Here is a 21,997-nt window from a genome sequence, read left to right on the forward strand (position 1 = left end):
AGGGGCTAAAAGGATAGCCCCCCCAAAAAGGATGCCGCCACCAGCATGGAACCTTAATATAGTTCTAACCGTGCTTATGAAAGCGCCTTTCGAACCCATCCACTAGGCCTCACTACAGATGCTCACAATGAAGAGAGCCTTTCTGGTAGAAATTGCCTCGCTACGCAGGGTAAGCGAGCTACAAGCGTTGACGCTACAGGATCCCTACATTCAAAAACACAATGACAGGGTGGTAATAAGAACTGACCCACACTTTATGCCAAAGGTCGTGTCAAGGTTTCACATGAACCAAACAATACAGATACCAAGTTTCTTTCAGAAACCATCCACAAGCGCGGAGAGATCACTGCACACTCTGGACACTAGAAGGGCTGTAATGCATTACATGGAAAGAACTAAAGCGCACAGGGAAACAAAGCAGTTCCTTCTATCCTTCACAAGCAGTTTCCTGGGAAGACCAGTAACAAAAGGCACCATTGCACGATGGATAGCACAAACTATACAATTCTGCCACAAGCAGGAGGGGCAAAAGCCCACACTACCAGGAAAAAGGGAGCAACAATGGCCTTCCTGGCAAACACACCCATCCAAGACATCTGCCTGGTGGCAACATGGGCTTCAGTGCACACGTTCACTAAGCACTACTGCTTGGATATACAAATGAACAAGGAAGCACAAGTAGGACAAAAAGTGCTACAACATATACTCAACAACCAATGATCATCTTCCACCCAGCCTCCACAAACATAACAAACCGCTACAAAGTCTATGCACAGCATAGTGAATCCAGAAAGATTCACGCTGCAAAACTAATAGTTTCTTACCTGTTGGCCTAGTTTTGCAGCTTGAAGACTTTCTGGATTTGCTAGCGAACCCTCCCACCTCCGCCAGAAAGATGAGACAGGAGGAGAGAATACAAGGACAGTATACAATCAGACTTTTTAAGAGACAAAATTAAAGTTCCTTTAAAGAAAGAAGGACATTGAAAAGATTGGAAAAGGATAAACAAACATGACACAATTAAGAAAAAAAAAGAAAGAATCCGAAGATGGCGCCCAAAGGTGGAAGCTTCCGGGGGAAGCGTGCCGACGTCGCAAGAAGGACACCATACTAAGATTCCGGACCCAACCACTAGACCGCGGAATAATGCACAGCATAGTGCATCCAGAAAGTCTTCAAGCTTCAAAACTACTCCGACTGGTAAACTATTCGTTATCAGTAGCTTTCTGAATTTAAGGTAATCCTAACCTAAGGGGATTGAAAGTCCACACAGATTTATATTTGGAAGTCTAAAATGAAATTAAATTCGATACTTAATACCAAATATCCTCCTATCCTTGTTTCTTACATTTCTGTCAAAAGAAACAAAAAATACCCCACATATATGTGTGTAACTGTTGCATGGAACAGGAAATGGCCAAAAACACAGCGTGGAACCATCCAAGTTTGCTTTGCATTACATTGCTTCTTGGGACTGAGTGTCTGCAGTATTTGAGCTTGGGGTTGGCAGACAAGTAAAATAACCTAACTAGTCTAGGCATTTTTGAACAGCAGGCACGTTTGAAAGTCCTGAGTAGTGAGGATTGCTCAAACCACTATTTTTCTTACTGAGAATGCCCTACAAACCTCAAACTTCGGGTAAAACCACAGAATTTCCTCATTTTTTCTTAGAGGAAAAAGTTCTGAAATCCACAAGAATTAACAGAAGTCCTTCCTACCTTTTAAGCTTTCCCACAGTTCATCTGTTAAAATGGGCGCTGCCAACGATAAGAAAGTTCCCACAATGTAACATGGAAATTTGAATACTTTTCCTTCAAATTAAGTCATTTGTGGTATATAAAGTGCTCCTGAAAACCAACCAACAAACCTGGGAGACATTTTTGGAAACTTGAATGAGAAATGGATTGTGTGGGGGCACCTGCCTGTTTTCACATTGGGTCCTGCATCTAGGCACCAGATTGTTCTTCTACCATGCAGGCTCATATGTCAAAACTATGACCAAAGAAATCTAATTTTCTTAACACTTCCCATGAGGGCCAGTTCAGTTTTAAGGGCTAGAAAAACAATTTTGGAGTTCTGGACTGGAAGCTGGATGCCAGAACAGGCCAGGAACCAGCCTATTTACATTTTTTTTAATTTTTTAAATCGTTTGCAAGGGTCTAGTGGTATTTCTGCGCTGGCAAGTTGGAGCAAAACCTCCCAATGTGCCCGTCACCTGAGGTAGAAAGACTGCCTCCTTTGCCCCTCTGCATCATATTTTCTAGGAAGCTGATGTCTAGTCTCACCTAAAGCTTTTTCATGACTTTCTTTTTGATTATTATTAATAAAAATGTAATGAAGACTGTTCATATCATTTGTGTAGTGCTACACTTGGATTGGAATATACGTGATCTATCGCTATTAAAGTTGATTTTACTGATTTTATCTTTTTACTTTTAGAATTTTACGATAATTTACATAAAGATGGGCTACCCCCGTTTACCAGTGGAAAAACAATGTGAACTGGCTCCAACTCTCCTGACTGCAATGGAAGGCAGGCCTCAACCACAGCAAGATAGGTATGTTACACTGAAATCCCTTGCTAAGCGGGGTGACTTCATAGATGGAGCCATTTGGCCTGAGATTGTCACACACCTTTTAATATAATGAAGAGTTTAACTAAAGTTTCTCATGTCAAGAGCATCAGACAGTGTTGTGCTTTTACCTGTAGTCATCTTGCACTACTTAATATACATTACAAAACTAAAGTGGTGTACTGTCGTGATCGCTTATCGGAAATGTTAAGTGTAAACCGCAGGCACCCAGCTGCGTGTCTGGATGTTTTGGAATGCTTTGTTTCCAGTCTTGTAATATTGCTAATGGTATTATGCTTGTAGTTTCATCTTTCTAATATGTCTTTTTTTACTTGGTATACCTGCTTTATATTCCATGATGACAACCACATACAGTTTTAAGTTAACAAAATTTCCTCAAAATAACATTATGTGCTGCCTAGCAGCAAGACCAAGTTCTCCTCTTTATATCTTGGCCAAAGTTGATGTGATTTGTGGCCAGTGCTTAATTGGAGCTGGTGGTTGCATGTGGGGCCCACTGACACTCATTTTTAGGAACCAGCACTTCTATTTACCTCCGAATTTTCCCTCAGAACAAAAGAGAAACAAACACAAAGGGAAAGAAAGTGGAAGACTGAATAACCGTGATAAAGGGAGAAAGTAGGGGCGAAAAGGCACATGCAAGAGGATGTTATTAGAGCAACTTTCTTAGATAGCATAGTAACACAGAGTAGTTAATGTACTATGAACAGATTTTGGCAGCCAGGAAATTTGGTGCTGCACTACCTGATGTAATCACTGTATGTAAATAGCAAAACAGTTGCCCACCTGGTACGACAAGCCAACATTTAGTCAAAGTCCTACCGAGAGGCAACAAACAACTTTTGTTTGAGCAATGTAATAATATAGATCAATATAAGCAAGGAAGACAAATAAAAGAACATACTCTAGCAGAGGATCATTTTGTCTTGCATTTTGTCTTGCATTTTGTTGATCTATATTGTTACCTTGCTCAAACACAAGTTTTTTGTTGCCTCTCGAAGATGATATGATATGATATATGATAATCTTGGCGCTTAGATTCATATGCTAAAAGATGGTAGTATTTGTTGTTCTCAGTCATCCGGTAAAGGTTTTAAACAAATGTTTTACAGACTGAGTCCGCCAGGCTATAAATCCATGTTTTTAGGGATTTCCTAAACTCCTATTCAGAAGTGGTTGCACGAAGTTTATGGGGTAGTTTGTTCAACGCCTTGGCCCCTATTACTGCCAAGGATTTTCCTCCTTTTGTTGCCAGTCTGAATTTTGGGACAATCATCAGATTGGCTGTTGCGGATCTAAGTGCTCGAGTGGGATGGTATCGGTTGAAATTTTTATACAGGTACCTTGGGCCATGCTTGTGGAAGGCCCTAAAGGTGATCATTAGGACCTTGAACAGGATGCGTTTCTGAATAGGAAGCCAATGGAGCGCATCCAACGCAGCAGAGGCCGAAGATTTTCTTGCCAGTCTTGCTGCCGCGTGCTGGACCATCTGCAGTCTATGTAGGGCAGATTTATTTGCCCCTGCATATAAGCTTTTGCACTAATCCAGTCTGGATGTGATCAGCGCCACTGCGACAGTGCGTCTGGCTGATAAGAGCAGGAGATCAAAAAATTTCCTAAGGACCTTAATGATGTTAAAGCATGAGCCAGCAACTTCCCTAGCCTGCTGTTTAAAAGAGAGGGTCTCATCAAATTTAATTCCTAGGTTTTGCGCTGCCACGATGGTATTGGGCGGGGCTTCTGCCTCTTTTGGCCAACACGTACAAGGGACCAAAAAGATTGTTTTGACCAAACGGCAAGATTTCCGTTTTGGCAGTATTACATTTAAGGTGGTTGTTATTCATCCCGGCAAAGGCCGCCGTCAGACACTCTTTCAGGGCCTGTTTGGCTTTTCCCGGGTCTTCATCCAAAACTAGAACTAGTTGAGTGTCGTTGGCGTATGCTATTGTGCTGATGTTAAAGGAGGAGGAGATGAGCATATGTAGTTGGATTGCTTACTCTTGTTGTCAATGTTTCAATAATTGCACTTGTTTCTCCACAGTCTCATGCATCTTCTCATACCCACCCTTTTTCATATGAAATATCCGGCTGAACCGTCCAAGGTTGGCGCCCCTTTTAATCTTGCGGAGAAACCAAAGACTGTGCAGCTACTGTTGGATTTTATGTTGGATGTTCTCCTAATGCCTTATGGGTAAGTGGAAGTAAAATGCTCTACAAGATTCTGCATAGACGTCAAGATGCTTTGTGTAGTAGTTGTCTCTTAGAGGAGACGTGTGATGTTTGTAGTTTAAGGCTTTTTAAAGCTTTGTTTATAGGAAATAATTTAGGATTTTCCATCATCTAATCTTGTTGTGTGTATATATATTTTTTGACCTGCAATTGAATACTTTCTATGGATGGATTTCTTGGACCTGTGACTTGCAGTGAAATTGGAGAAAGTTGTTCCTGGATTCTTGCAGCAATGTAGCAAATGGTGACTGAATATGTTTCATAATGTTCAATAAGTCTAAATCTCTTGCAATGAAGCTGTAAATATCGAAGCGAGTTACATTTTATAATCACATTTCACTGTCTGTATACTAAATAGTGTTTACACATGGTCTTGCCAGCCGTCAAATGCATATAGAAGTCCACCCTTTTGGTTTGCCTGTGGATGCTGGAGCATGCATACCTTTTCATGAATCTATACTTGCCGTCTTATGTTGGACTACTCCTGGGTTTTCGCTTCCTCTGCACGTTTGTCTGCCTGCTGTACTTTATGCATGCATTCTTTGGTTTGGTGCATTCTCGAGGGTAGCTGTTCGATGTGGATGTCTGTCACCCTGGCCACCCTGCTTTTAAATCTCACTTTATGGTTGTCTTGTGATTTGTATGTATGGCTTGACTGCCTGTGCTTGTGTGCATGTACTTCTCTGTCAAGTTAGTTTTGTGTACGTTAAACTTATTTTACTACTCCTTTTTACATTTATGCAATTAGATGTTTTATCAGTACTTGGGTGCATGAGGGTGGAACTGTGTTTGGATTTTTCTCTGCACAGTGCCTGGTTGACCCAGGCTCCAGCAAAATTCAGTTTGAAAAGTTCTCACTGGTATCCTCCCAATCAATCCTCCCACTTTATTCCCTGAACTACATTTTTTTTTCTTCACTGTGCATTGAGTCTACCATCCTTGTGGCTCCCCAACAATTCTGCAGCCAAGGCAGAGTGTAGTTTCAGGAGCTTCTACCAAGCTTCACCAATTCACAACCGTGTGTGGCAATATCCAGTAGCTTCACCTGTTTCTGGGATTCCGTCTAGCTCTTGCTCCAGCTCTGTGGCTGGCTCCATTTTCGTGTGGTGTTATCAAAGATTAAATACTGCAGGAGGTGTTGTTGTCTGTGGCTGATGTAGTTTAATGCGTTGGTGTTGCCAGGTCAGTGATGCCTGAATTCAGTTGACTTCCCTGTCCACACGGCTTGTGGGGGTGATCTAGATTATAGAGATTTCTGAGCTTAAAGGTGCAAATGCACCGGTATTTTACTACCTTTCTCTGTACATAGAGATTGTTTTCATACCCCTGTATAGGAATACATCTCAGCTCAGAAATTTCAAAACCTTTTTTGTGATTCTGTTCCAAAGTGTATTTTAATTTTCACTAAAATATGGTTATAAGGGGGATTTTTTTGCTTTGTCTATTATAGGTTTATTTCTGGTGACGTTGGAGGAGTGAATGGTGCTGGAATTTACTGGATAGCAAAAGTGAGGGGGAGCGGGATTCTCCCTTTAAGTCGATTTAAAGCTAAGGATTATATTCAATGGATTGCTGAGATTTCCTCAGTTGACGCTGGAGATTATTTGTGGGCGAATGAGCTGTAGAAATGTGCTTTGAGTTTACTACATAGTACTGGACATCCGTGAAGACCGTTTGTACACTGTTGATTGGCTGTTGTGTGCTTGAAGACCTTGATGTCCTTTGGAAACAGGTAGAGGTCTGTAGTGTTGTGGTTATTGGGTGGCATGGATCACAAAATATACGAATTGTATTCCTCTTTGCAAGTAGCCCCTATTTTCTGGCAGTAGATCACGTAATCTCTACTCGTTACTGCGAGTTCCCTAGGTCGGCGATGTTTTGACAGCCAGGTTCTAAGGTGTGGAGTTTAACAGCTTATAAGACTGCTTTATACACAGGAAACTTCTGCTGAGCATAATGACTGACTGTACCATAACACTAATAAAGATATCCTCTCTATATAGATATAGGCACCTTTTGACACCTCGCAATCCCGAGTTTGGAAAACTCTCTTATGCTCTACGTTTCAAATCGTAAGATAAGTGTGTGTGAATTAGGTGCAGACTCTGCCAGAGCTGTTCTTTTAACTCCTTTTGTTTATATATATATATATATATATATATATATATATATATATATATATATATATATATATATATATATATATATATCTATATATATATCCACAAACACCCGGAGTCTCGTAAAGAACAGTTGATGATCTAATCAATTTTAAACAATTTCACCACCTATTGCAAACGCCCATTGAGCGAGAATGCCCTTAGCCCAGACGCAGTAAAGCGTACCTCCACCTAGAACTTTCACATTACTGCACCCGACGAACCTCATCAACCATAAACACCTATTGCAAACGCCCACTGAGCGAGAATGCCCTTAGCCCAGACGCAGTAAAGCGTACCTCCACCTAGAACTTTCACATTACTGCACCCGACGAGCCTCATCAACCATAAACAATTACAACTGACACCCATGATATTTCATGGCTGAATTTATCAGCTCCCTTTCTCATGCATCTATGATGGGGAGATATATCACAATCCGTAATTGGGCTATTCTGGAACTGGCCAAAAAACTAATCTAACAAAAAAACTCCCTTCTTCAGTCAACTCCCAAGCACGGTGCTTGACTTGCCGTGTTGTTCTAAGGTAGACTTTAGGAAGAGGGCATATTGAATGAATTTGTATAAATAAGCATCTCTGTCATGTTTCATTTTTGTGGCTGTTAACCAATGCATACAGAACTGTGACGCATAATTAGAAAAAAAGAACCAATTAATTATTACATGCATTTTGCCTGAAAAGCCCAACTAGATGTTACTTTCTCACCTGTTCTTCCTCCTTTCCGGTGTTTGATTTAATAGTGACCAAAATAATCAAACTAGTCACGATTTTTAAAGCTTTCCCACTCCGTCACCTTGCTGAATTTGGAGCTTTGTGAAGCCTTGGCATCCATCTCCACTCTTTTGACCTTTGTGTCCTTTTCGATCGTCTGATATCATACCTTCCCCCTACAGTTCTTGCCTTCATGTCTCTCTAGTGCTCTGTCCCCACTACTGCAACACTGCCACTCTTTCAGTCTCTGCATCCCTTCCTTCCTTGGACAAAACCTGACCCCCATCTCAGTATGCCACCTGATCTTCGGTGCACCCTTCCACCCTGTGGAGTACACACCTTCCTCCCGCCTGGAGGTGTTATGGTGCAGCCTCACCGTGCTTTACCATCCCCTCTTTGAAACTGCCTGGACTTGAATTTTTTTCCAATCCAAGCTTTAGACAATCTTGCTTCCAGTAGTACAAATATAGAAGAAGTAGACCGAACATAACATTTAAATGGGGGAGGAGGATAGTTTAAAGGAGTGTTTTAAAATGCTTCAAAATTCAGTTTTCAAATACTCACGCAAGGCCTTTGCGTGCATGAATTTTTAAAGCATTAGTAATGAGATGAAGTCCCTAACATGGAGACCAACGGTTCATTCCAGTTGGAGACGATCTAGCCCTACAGCCATGCTGAACAATGTTCCTAATCCATGATTTGCAGCGTAGCCTCCTGGAGGTCATGTTGCACCTTTACTGAATGTTTTGATTCAGACTAGGGGTGAGAAATCCAAGTTGATCATGCCCTGAAAAGTAGTTTTTTGACTGAACTAGCCTGATCCCATCTCAAATGAGTCTTCTCACTAACTGCTGCACCTTATGGGCCTGAGCTTTCACTGTCAGACCAGTGTTCTTGTATTGCTGTAGATCCGTAATGAAGGAAATGTTTCTTGTAATCCTAGTTCTCCATCGTGAGAATCATCATTGTACTCTTGATTGAAATCAAACAGTCCATCAATCTCACTAGCTTTTAAAATGAAATAAATATTTGGTTTTGCTCAGGATGGGGCAATTTCTCAAAAATGAATTGATATCAACTGGCTGAAAAGGCCGGCAAAACACACATGAGCACATAGTGAGTGCACCTAGCACTACTCCTCCCCTCCCATGCCTCGGCCTGCCCCTTCCTGTAAACGCTGTCGGAGCCAGCGGCTTGAAAATAAAACAAAACAACATTGAAATGTTTTTTTTTTTGCTGCTGGCTCTGAGGCAGTGGGGCGACGCTCCTCCGCCATTGCGGAGGAGCAGTGATGGATAAGCAGTTTGACTCGATGCTGGGAGCGTCTTAATTATATATGACTAAAAACAGTTGCCAGTCAGTTCAGGTAAGCTGTAGACTGACCGACTGATGTATTTTTTAATTTTTTTATTAATTAACAGGAAGCCACAATTCATCTGCCCCAAAATCATCACTTTTATTGTTGAAAGGGAATGTCTAACATTGATTCTGCTTTGTTGGGGAAACAACACGTTAAAGTTTTGTATATGTACCGAAATATCTAAATGCTGAGCTTGGGGAAGCAGGGGTTCAATCCTTGGGAATCAACGAGTATTTGTACTAACCGGCAATCCATAAATTAAACAAGAATTTATAATTTTATTTTGTGTTTTAGATTTGTCCTACCTGAAAGTTACAATCGACAGAATACACCGTCAACACAAGGTTCCCCACAATCTAGCGCGACTGGAGGATTAGGAATCCCCCAGCCACCTCCTGGTTTGAGTTTCCAAGCTGCAAAACGAGTTATTGGCGAAAGTCCATGGACTGCTGAAGAGCTGGAACAGGTAATGCCCCCCCCCCCCTGAACTCTACATGACTCTATATCACATTAAAAGTTAATATAATAATATAAAGTGCATGCTTTAAAAATGCTTTTCCTTTGTTTGTTGACTTGTCCGTTTCTTAAAGGAATATAAAGCCTTGTGTAAGTAAGCCTTGTGCATTTCCTGACTAACACTTTCTGAACGGAAATGTTAGTTCTGTAACCCCATTACGGTCTAATAGTTTGGATAATTTGTGAAGGGTTTGTAAGAGTTTCCAAAACGTATTATGCTTATCAATACAAAGGAAAGCTAATGAATAGGGATTTTTAGTTCATTTGAAACTACAACAGACTTGTGACTGATGTCCTGTTTTTAAAATTCATCTACTGTAAGCACCATCTAACTTTGAATTAGTGGGATTTTTTCCTGGTACATAAGCTCCTGAAACAAAGAACATAAATCTACTCTGAATAAATGTAGTATGCCAGAATTTTAAAACCCCCGCTCGGGTTGCCGGATCACTGACAGAATTTCGACCTCCTAAATATCGACCTACAGGAATATCGAGTCAACAATATCGATGGCAAGAATATCGACATCCTATCTACAACATGGTAAGTACAAAAATATCGAAAAAATAATATAGATGTAAAAAATATCGATGTTATAAATATCGTTTTTTTTCCTTTTAATATATAAATGTAAAATAAAGTATATAACGCTAATAAATAAAATCTACATAGTTAAAAGTATCTAATAATGTTTAAAATCAATAAATAATACATATATATTAATAATACATTAATTAAATATATACAGTAAATATATAATATATATGTACTGAACAATAAGTATTAATCATTATTTTACTAATTTATAAATTAATAAAATATATTCTAAATTACTAATAGATTTACAAACATAAAACTAACAAATAAAATGTAACTAATATAAAAAATAAAATAAACATTTAATTTCGTACAATTAATTATATAAAACGTTGGATAGCGTAAGGGTAAAAATTACTATTCCCACTCCAGATAGTGCAACAGTAGGGAAAGCGTTGGATAGCGTAGGGGTAAAAATTACTATTGCCACTCCAGAGAGTGCACCAGTAGGGAAAGCGTTGGATAGCGTATGAGTAAAAATTACTATTCCCACTCCAGAGAGTGCAACAGTAGGGAAAGCGTTGGATAGCGTAGGGGTAAAAATTACTATTCCCACTCCAGAGAGTGCAACAGTAGGGAAAGCGTTGGATAGTGTAGTAGTATAAATTACTATTCCCACTCCAGAGAGTGCAACAGTAGGGAAAGCGTTGGATAGCGTAGGGGTAAAAATTACTATTCCCACTCCAGAGAGTGCAACAGTAGGGAAAGCATTGGATAGCGTAGGGGTAAATATTACTATTCCCACTCCAGAGAGTGCAACAGTAGGGAAAGCATTGGATAGCGTAGGGGTAAAAATTACTATTCCCACTCCAGAGAGTGCAACAGTAGGGAAAGCGTTGGATGCCGTAGGGGTAAAAATTACTATTCCCACTCCAGAGAGTGCAATAGTAGGGAAAGCATTGGATAGCGTAGGGGTAAAAATTACTATTCCCACTCCAGAGAGTGCAACAGTAGGGAAAGCGTTGGATAGCGTAGGGGTAAACATTACTATTCCCACTCCAGAGAGTTGAACAGTAGGGAAAGCGTTGGATAGCGTAGGGGTAAAAATTACTATTCCCACTCCAGAGAGTGCAACAGTAGGGAAAGCGTTGGATAGCGTAGTAGTATAAATTACTATTCCCACTCCAGAGAGTGCAACAGTAGGGAAAGCGTGGGATAGCGTAGGAGTAAAAATAACTATTCCCACTCCAGAGAGTGCAACAGTAGGGAAAGCGTTGGATAGCGTGGGGTAAAAATTACTATTCCCACTCCAGAGAGTGCAACAGTAGGGAAAGCGTTGGATGCCGTAGGGGTAAAAATTACTATTCCCACTCCAGAGAGTGCAATAGTAGGGAAAGCATTGGATAGCGTAGGGGTAAAAATTACTATTCCAACTTCAGAGAGTGCAACAGTAGGGAAAGTGTTGGATAGTATAAGGGTTAAAATAACATACTTATAAATGAAAGATTTTTGTAATTATAAAAATATAAACTATTAAATAAATATAAACCATATACAATACCTATACATAATTATAAAATACATGCTTAGCGAAATATATTTAACCTAAAATAAATTTTAAATAATACCATTTAATAATATTTTATGACCAATTAATAATTAATTAACAATTATATTATTAACAATACAATTATTTTTAATACATAATTAATTAAATTTACATTACTTCCCACCATATTTCCCTATAAAACCACTACCCACAACATAACACATTTATCCATTTATGAATTAATGAAAATTAATTAGCAAATACTTAAAATTAATTAACTATTAATTAAAATTATTTACCAATTAATTAAATTTATGTTATAATTTCTACTAATTATTATTTAATTAACCATAATTAAATTACTTCCCACCCTATTCCCCTATAAACCCACTTCCCGCTACAGAACATATATATCAATTAATCAATTAATTGAATTTTTTTTCCAATTAATTAAAAATAATTAGCAATTAATTATAATTAATTAATAAATCCTACTAATTATTAATCAACTTACCATAATTACATTACTTCCCACCCTATTCCCCTATAAACCCACAACCCGCTACAGAACATATATATCAATTAATAAATTAATTAAAATTATTTTCCAATTATTAACAAATAATTACCAATTAATTATAATTTATTAATAAATCCTACTAATTAATAATCAATTTACCATAATTAAATTACTTCCCACCCTATTCCCCTATAAACCCACAACCCGCTCCGGTACTAAAACATACAATTTTCTTATAAATTATTTTATTATTATATAAAATTAATACACATATAATAGTAATTATTTTAAATACTTAAGTTAAACATATAACACATACATAATAAAAAACTATAAAATAATACAAATATCGATATTAGTGTCATCGAAATTAGTAACATCGATATATATGCTATCGATATTACTAACTTCGATATTACTAACATCGATATAAAGAATTTCGATATTACTTACCTTAGGGTCGATATTCTGTCCTACGATATTCTTGACTTCGATATTATGCTCCTTCGATATTTCATACTCGATATTATGGTAGGTCGATATTTCCTACTCGATATTTTGACTGTGTACCGGGGTTGCCACCTAGCCTCTTTTATACCATCTTGACTGGTATTTTAATGCCTCTTTCAGTAAAAATATTAGAAAAAGTGTTCTACAGATGACCTAATGAACATTGGCGCTGACTGATCTAGTAAACCAACTGAAAGGCCATGTTATAATACAGACTATTTCATACAAAGTTATAGTTATGGATCATATCTGGGTCTTTGCAGAATCTTAAAATGCGAACAGATGGCTGGTATTTTTCTCTTGGAAAAGTTGCAATCCTATACCCCACACTCCTTGTCCGAATATAAGCTTAACCCTTCCACCTTGTTCCTAATCAGCTGAAAGTCCAGTTAAGTAATATACATGAAACCTTCTCAATTTGACCTAATTTTCGGGACAGCTTTAGCATACGCTTATAAAGATTTCTCAAAAGCCCCTATGTGGTACATCATGTCAGTCCACTCTCGAAAATGACCTGCAGTGCCTGTTTTACAGGAACTTAAAGTGCTCCTCAGTAATCCATTTGAGGTGGCAGTCTTCACTTACTTTACTGATGTGGTGTAGTTTGAGCCACCACACCTCCAGGACCGAAGCCATCGAAGATTGCTCTAATGTGTGACCCAGCATTTCATATATTGTTCAAAACACCCTACTAAAAACCATCGAATCTGGGTCAATCATAGAATATCTATAGATACGTGCCTCTAGTGCCACACCCTCAAGGCAGGCTTCTGATGGCTTCTCATCTATTCTATGGAGTTAAACTAGAAAACAACTGGTATGGCGTCTACAATCCCTGTGGTCATGCATATACAATAGTCTACTAGACCATCCTCGGGTATTTGGAGACCCAGATGTGTCACCCACACTCTCTTTAGAACTTCTAGTGCGACATTGTTTACTATACAAATGGCACATAAGAAAGGTAAAGCAGGTTGCTCAATGTGTGACCCGAGGGTGCTGGACAGGGGGTGCTGATAAGTCACCAGCTGCAGAGGGACTTGTAGGATGAGGAAGTGTGAAGGGTATCTTGGAAGGAGGCCAAAGGCAAGTGTTGATCAGTGAGAGAGGGAGATGGGCAGCAGGGCAGACAGAAGGAGGAAGGTTACAAGCAGCACAGAAAAGCAGGAGCGCTGCAAGTGACCTGGGCTTATATGTTAGGTAGGTAAGTGTACTCGTCTTCAGATGGTATGTAGGGACTGTATAAGCAGATAGAGAAGATGGTGCTGTGGGTTAGCTTTGTTTGTTTGTTGGTGTTGCTGCACTTACGGTAAGCAATAGTTTCCAAATTGGGGCATAGGAATAGGATTCTTATGGGAACAATGGGTGCAGTAGCACTCTTGGGACTGTTGAAAGCACGTTTAATGATGGTAAGAGCTAGTGCTGTTTATCTAATGAATCTGACATGTTTGGCTGAGAGACGTGCATGTTCCTTAATAAACTAGACTGGAAGAGGGTAACGAAGAGCAGTAGAAGCAGCAACTCGAATGGAAATAGTGAGAAGAAGGTGGTTGGGAAACTTTACCAGGTTTGTTAATATAGTGTAGGGTACCCATGTTGGGCAAGGAGAAATGTTATCTGGCTTGAGTCCTGTTTCGAGAATTGAAAACCTTTTGGGGCGATTGCTTTAGGGTTGTAAAACCAACCACATATTGAGGCAGTTCAGCACATCACTGCCAACATAAATGCATTTTCTCTGAACAAACTGGAAGCATTCTGTTTTGGGATATGCTGACTTGTGTCTGACCTCTGGAACTATGCAAATAACTTTTATCTACCTGTGCCTCCCATTGTAAACATGTTTGAGGCATGTGTGGCTTTAGATACACAGGCTTTGCATACTCCTGCCATCTAGTGTTGAGTGCAAGTTTTTCTTCGAAAAAGTTTTTTGAGTCGCAAGGTAGTGACTCCTCCTCTTGGTGATAATGCACATGTGCATCAACTCCATTGTTAGATTGTTTTCTTTCCGCCCTCGGGTTCGGACGTGTGTGCATGTACTCCGGTTCGAAGTTGTTACAGTGCTCTTTTTGGTTCGTGCAGTACTCTTATTACTATTATTGTTTCGATCGCTTTTTCCATTCTGCAAATCGAGGTATAGCTACGTCGCTCATTGAGTCGACGCGCTTCTACCACAGCTCCAACAGGGCCGCGCCCTTCAGGGCCTTTTTCCTCAGTCAACGCCAGGTTCTGCACAGAATGTCCTGCTGGTGATGGAACGGACGCCACTTCCGTTACTGCCCTCACTACCACATGAAATATTCCTGGACCGACTTGCATCAGGTCTGTAATCTGTCTTTGTCTCCAGAATACAACTAAGTGAATTGCGAAGCTTGTCGCTCCAAGAAAATCCCACCAGAGTAGAGAACCGACACTCCGGACATCTTCGGCTATGGAAATGTTGAAGAACAAGAACAACACCATGAACCATCTTTTGTGGAGAAGAGGCGTTCTCCGTTAAGGGCAGTTCCAGCTCCGACCTCGAAATCGAGGACATCACACCGGCTCAACAGTCCGTGAGTATGGTACCCCCATCCCTCAACACTGTGTGTAACCATCCAAGAAACATTGCCTTTGGTCCGCCACTGCCTTCTGGTCATGGTCTGCGCTGAACAACTGGTTTGAATGCCCCGCTCTCCGGCTCTGCGTAAAAAATACTAATAAAGCTGAAGCCTTTGACATCAGGAACTTCAGTGCCTAGCCGATCTTCGGTGCCGAGCCGGCAGTTGCCATTCACCAATTCGACGGTGAGTGCCACCCCAGTTCAGACATGGCAATATGCAAATCAGTCTGACCCTGTGCCTCGTGGGAACAGTCCAGCCCGAACTGCCAACCTAGTTAGTGAGCTAAAGAATGATGATGGATTAAACCCAGTTCAGTTGACTGGGGGTGAGTGCTGGCAATGTTCAACACTCCGTCCATCATCCCCTTTGGTTTTGCTTTGTTCGCCATAAGTTGGCAGGGTATGCCCAGACGTGGGTCCCTTGCTCACTTGGCCACTGGATAAAAGCTAGCCTGGCTGATGACGCCAGATTAGCCAGAAACCGGTACCAGGATGCTTGTTTTCCGGTCCAGGGAAGACATGGCTTGGCAGTTCGGGCTGGACTGTTCCCATGAGGCACAGGGTCAGAATGATTTGCTTATGGCCATGTCTAAACTGGGGTGGCGGAGTGAGCTAAAGAATGATGATGGATTAAACCCAGATCAGTTGACTGGTGAGGGGTGGGGGGTGGGGAAGGGAGTGCTTGCAATGTTCAACACTCCGTCCATCATCCCCTTTGGTTTTACACTAGACCAAAGGACGTGTATTTTCACATACCAATAAATCCACCACATCTCAAATATTTCAGGTTTATTGTGGCCGGCAAACATTACCAATTCAAATTCTTCCCTTTCAGTGTGACTACTGCACCTTGGGTATTCTCTAAATGCCTAGCAGTTGTATCAGCATATCAACACAGACAAAAGGTTCATGTATTTCCGTATCTAGACAATTGGCTTATCAAAGTCAACACTCCTCAGCAGTTTTAACAGCACATTCAGATTTTAATAGTCTCCATCGCTTAGGCTTCACTATCATTATCACCAAGTCCCACCTACAAAATCTGCTCTTCAACCATATCTAGGGGCTATCCTAAACACAAAAGTAGGATTAGCCTTGCACAATAATGCAAGGGTCCAATATTTCCTAGCACTCAGACCTCAGTTCCAGACTAATCAACAACTTACAGTGAGAACAGTCATCTGTCGCAAGGTGGCCTCCTGCATTGCCATAGTCCCTTATGCACAACTGAATATGCGTCTGCTGCAGGAAATCATGGCGCAAAAGTGGTCTCAGTCACAGGGTCAGTTAGAAGATCTAGTGTTGATAGACCACTGCACTCATCTCTCTCTGCAGAGGTGGAATACCAAAAACGTAGGCAGCCTTTCTTTGACCCTGTTCCCCAGACCACTCACAACGGCTACATCACTCAGGTTGGGGTGCACACTTGCAGAACCTCACAATACAGGGCCTCTGGGACACCGTCCACCAGGGTATCCACATCAACTATCTAGCGCTTCAAGCTGTTCACCTAGCATAGAAAGCATTCCTACCTCACCTGATTGGCAAAGTTGTCTTGGTCTGGACAGACAATATGACAGCCATGTATTATCTACAAAAACGGGTGGGGACACATTCTTCAAAATGAATTCACCTATCCCACACCATTTGGAGGGGGGGCTCTACATAACAAAAAATAATCTCTTAGTGGAATACCTTCCGGGAACAGACAACCGCTTTTCAGACCTCCTCAGTAGGATGCAGTAATAAGTCCATGAGTGCGAACTCCACCCCCAAGTACTTCCATTAATGGGGTTCACTCAAATAAATTTGTTATCTGCAGAAAACGCCAAATGCCCAAACTTTGCACCCAGGTCCCCAAACCCACTATGGATGGGCAACACACTAGGATGAGTCGGTCAGGAATATTTGCCTATGCTTTTCCTCCTCTCCCTGTCACTCCATTTCTGGTTTGGAGGCTCAGGCAAACATCTCTCACACTAATACTAATGGCTTCCACATGAGCTCCTCAGCCCTGGTCCACAACATTACTGGACCTCGCTGTAGTACCCCACAAGAAGTTCCCCATGGAGAAATCAGGCACCCAGATCCCAAAACTCAGCATTGCAATCTGGCTCCTGAGATCATAGAATTTAGGGCCAGATGTAGGTAGGCTATTACCGGTCGGTAACGGCCGTAATAGGCCGTTACCGACTGGTAATAGGCTTTTCCTATGTAGGTGGTATATTTACAGATTCGGTAAATAACGAATCGGTATTTACCGAATCGGTAAATGAGATGTAGGAAGCACTGTAAATGAGATGTAGGAAGCACTGTAAAGAGTGCTTTTGTGCTTTAAGGATTCGTTATTTACCACCAACTATTGGTTGGTGGTAAATAAGGAGTTCCTGTGTAAATGCAAATCTGTGCATTTACACCTGTGCCATGTGACAGACATGTATGTATGCCACGTGTGCACACCAGCACTATTCAGGGGTGCAACAGGGTGTCAAAGTGCCACCCTGCCACCCTTGACTATTTCCCTATTTTACCGAATCAGTAAATACCGATTCGGTAATTGACATTCATTCCTACATAGGAATGAATGGCAATTACCGAATCGGTAACTACAGATTTCGGTAATTACCGAATCTTAATGATTCGGTAATTTTTACCGAATTATTACCTACATAGGATTTACCGATTCTAAAATACCGAATCGGTAAAATTCGGTATTTTAGAATCAGTAAATCCTATTTACCTACATCTAGCCCCTAGTTACTTAAATCTACTATTACTGAATGTATGACCATTTTTAAGGAAGCCCATAAGTCTACAGGTCGAGCATGTTACATGGGTAAATGGAGAAGGTTTATTATTGTCACTCAAAACCAATTGATGCTTTCAATGTCAGGGTTCTGAACAGTCTGTTACCTGCTTTATCTACAATTCTCTGGACTCCATAAGGTTACATATCGCTGCCTATCTACAAAAGAGGCAACAAATGTCTTTATTCAAAATACCTTTCATTAAAGCATTCGTGGAAGGGCTTAAAAGAGTAATTCCACCCAGGGCCCCACCTGCACTTTCCTGAAACCTGGACATTGTTCTTTACACGTCTCATGGGACCTCCATATCTGCCCTCTTCAATTTGTATCTTTGAAGGTGGCATTTTTAATTGCTGTTACTTCACTTATACATGTTACTGAGCTCTAAGCATTAACCTTAGTGGAACCTTTCTTACAGCTCCACAGAGATTGGGTGGTCCTTCGTACCAATCCTAAGTTTCTCCCTGAAGTTGTCTCTCACTTGCATTTTCATCAATCCAGTGAGTTACTGGTTTTCTTCCCTCAACCAGACTCCGTTGCGGAAAGAGCTCTGAACACTAGATGTCAAAAGGGTCCTTATGTTCTACATTATTAGAATTAAAACTTTTAGGAAAACGAAGCCACTATTTGTTGCTTTTTCACCACCTCATAAACTAAAGCCTATATCCAAATCCAGTATTGCTGGATGGATAGTTACCTTCATTAAACAGGTTACCTAAAGGCCAGAATAACTTTGCTTGCACCTCCTAGAGCACAATCCACTTGTAAAAAAGGAGCATGCATGGCTTTCCTGGGAAACATTCCAATAGCTGACATATGCAAAGCAGCTACATGGTCTACTCCACACACTTTCACTGAACAGTGTATGAATGTCTTAGTACGCCAAAAAACTAATGTAGGACAGGTAATTCTACTTATTCTTTCAAACAACGGCAATACCCACAAATAAGCCACCGCTTCTGAGGAGGACTGCTTTACAGTCTATGCAAAGTATGTGCATCTACAGCCACCCATGCCTCAAACAGAATGTTACCCTGTAAGCATCTGTTCGTGGCATGATGAGCTATATATTCACATTCGCCCACCTCTTTCCCGGACTCTTGCAGCCGTTACGGTCTAATTATTATGCACATGGACATCTATTTACTTACATTTATTCTACACTCCATTATCACCCGCATGTGGGAAAACAATCTAACAATGGTGCCCATGCGCATTATCACCAAGAGAAAAAGTCGCTCTCCCTCATGACTCCAAAGACGTCTTCGAAGAAAAACAACTTGCACACTTCCGAACCCAACACTAGATGGCAGGAGTATGCAAAGCTTGTGAATCTACAGCACAACCTGCCACAAACCGATGCTTACAGGGTAAGTAACATATTCCTTGCTGTAAATATATAAAAATAACTTTATAGAGTACTTTCTAATATTTAACTCCTTATGTTCCCACCCTCTGCCTGTCATATGTTCATCTGTCAATTAATACCATTCTTTGCAGTGCATATCTTATTTAAAATGCTTGTGCCTTTTTTTTCAAATGTTCTCTGGAAAGCGCTTTAGCATGGATAGAGGTTCTCCCGACATCATATGTTAAAAAAAATAAAAGATCGATGGTGGTGTCAACTGCGCTTTACTTTCTTTATTTTGATCTTGTTTGGCAGTGTAAATTGGGGATAGTGAAGTTTATTGAAGCTGAACAGGTGCCTGAAGTGGAAGCTGTCATCCACTTGGTAATTGCTTCGAGTGACACCAGGCACAGTGTGGCAACTGCAGCTGACCTGGAGTTAAGAAGCAAACAAAGGTAAGCCCTTTAGTTTCTACATCTGTGTTGTTACTTTTCGATTCCTTTCCATGTTTAAATCTATGCTTTCTCAAAGGTAGCATTTTGGCTTTTGTGGCAGAGTGGGGCTATTTAAATTCCTGGTTTTGTCTGGGTTTTTATAAACCTAAAAATGGCACAGTTGTGGCCAGTGTTCTAGATTCTGGTGCAGAGTAAAATTATTCTTGATTAGTTTGGATCCACTTTATTAAAGAGTTGTTTTCACTTCATAAAACTATTTCTAAATGGGCATTTTTTTTATAATTTCAAATGTTTCGATTTTGAAACTCTGACCACACAAAAATTATGATCTCTTCGAGTTAAGTTAAATTTAAGTAACAGTTAAGTTAATTATGTTGGAATAATTCAATGGGACCTAGAACACATTGGTTTGAATAATGCATCTCAATAATAGAAGTGATTAATGATACGAATGTCATCGGTCTTGACCGTGGCTTGTTATCAATATTCTGTCTGCTTCAGTGTATCAGAATTTAGAATGAGCAATGTAACGAGCAATGGCGGTTGGATGGCAAAGCGGGTAAGTTTATTTGCAGAGAATCGTTTTTAGTTAATTTCCAAAATTGCTTAAATATTTAACCTGTTATTTTCTTTGACTAGTCAATTCTGTGTAAAATGTTCAAAGTTTAATTGTAAAAATGTTTAGAGTATCAAAAAATGTCGTTCAATTTAATGGATTTTTTTCACTTTATCCCCAGCCTTATTGACTGGAATAACCCTGCAATTGTTAATAAGATGTATAAAGTATATCTGGGAGATATCCCTCTGAAAACTAAAGAGGTAAGTCTTTTTGCTGTAACTATTCTAGACATGAGGCTATTTTTCGTGTTCAGTATTGTTACAGCTCCAGGAGGCCTTGATGGTTATTTGTTTATGACTGAGAATTGAAAACAAATATGGGATTACATTCTGATGTGTTGTTGTTTCCTCCAAATACCCCTCCTCGACTTGTCACCCTTGAAACTTCTTAAATAGCTAATTTTCCAGTTGTTCATTTGGCCTGAGATGCTAATTCTTACTTATGAATGGGAAAGAAAAGATTTTGGCGGCACTTCACTGAAGATATTGAAAAGTTAAAAATGAATATAATTGGATGACTTGCTTTCTTCTTTCCACGAAAAATACTGAATCCGGTTCACTCTATTTGAGCAGGAAAACAATTATTTAGAGATTATAGCTACCGTTGTGGGGATGTGGATGTGTGCTTAGGACTGAAATGCTCACAAAATGGAGTGGAGTTGCTGAAAGGGAATGGGGACCACACTCCCACATTCTCTTCCCTCCCTTACTATAGAATTCCTTCCCCCTCCATAACTCTACTTTCCTAAAGAATGTTTACAGCTCAGTTTGTTACTTATATACTAGAGCTGTATGCTGTATTTGATTTATTTAACAAGCTTTCAATAGATATACTGCACTTAAGCAATATTAGTGTACTTTGTAGAGAACAAAAAACTAAAAATGATTTAAGAATAGCAGTAATCGCTTTGATACAAAGGAGTAGTTAACTGAGTTGAGACTGCTACAGAGTCAAATTAGAGTAGGGAAGATGGAAAAAAATTGTAGTAGTTAACAAAAAGGTAGGAAGTTAGGTTGAGTTCTTAATTATGGCTGTGGAGTGTTCCATAGTACATCTGCAGCACAGGTGAAATAGGGCGTCAAAGCTCGAGTGGTTTTAAAATTTTGGAGTTTCCAATTGTAGTAAATCTTCTCTTTAGCATGTAGTAATTATTTTAACATTTTAAATGCTTTTGGACCTGTAGAATCTACGAGTATATCTGGTGTTTATTGCTGATAGTGCACTAACCATCCTTTTTAAAGAAAGTAACATTGCATGAAAGACTGCTGTGAAGATCTTGTAACAATACTTCATAAAGTTTTAGGGGCTTCTCACAATTGGATGTTCTGGAATTAGTGCACACCCTGGAAATTCAAAAGCAAAGAATGTGGTGTTCTAGGTGGGGCAACTGAGTAATAACTGTAATTTACATGTATCCTGCTCATGCATCAATGAAATGGATATATAGTTTGCCCATGCAAACA

General features: G+C 40.0%; 1 protein-coding gene across 2 annotated transcripts in view; it reads left to right on the plus strand.

Moving 5' to 3' along the window:
* The window catches only part of ECPAS (Ecm29 proteasome adaptor and scaffold), a 780,178-nt gene that overhangs the window by 84,762 nt on the left and 673,419 nt on the right, over positions 1–21,997 (plus strand). For both annotated transcript variants that reach the window (XM_086962068.1, XM_086962067.1), the window contains exons 4-8: positions 2,440–2,558; positions 4,636–4,785; positions 9,369–9,540; positions 19,776–19,915; positions 20,653–20,734. In XM_086962068.1, coding sequence (XP_086818194.1) covers positions 2,440–2,558; positions 4,636–4,785; positions 9,369–9,540; positions 19,776–19,915; positions 20,653–20,734 — 663 coding nt within the window. The remainder of the gene's footprint in view (positions 1–2,439; positions 2,559–4,635; positions 4,786–9,368; positions 9,541–19,775; positions 19,916–20,652; positions 20,735–21,997) is intronic.

Source organism: Lissotriton vulgaris, chromosome 3_1 (genome assembly GCF_964263255.1).
Source record: "Lissotriton vulgaris chromosome 3_1, aLisVul1.2, whole genome shotgun sequence".
Lineage (NCBI taxonomy): Eukaryota > Metazoa > Chordata > Amphibia > Caudata > Salamandridae > Lissotriton > Lissotriton vulgaris.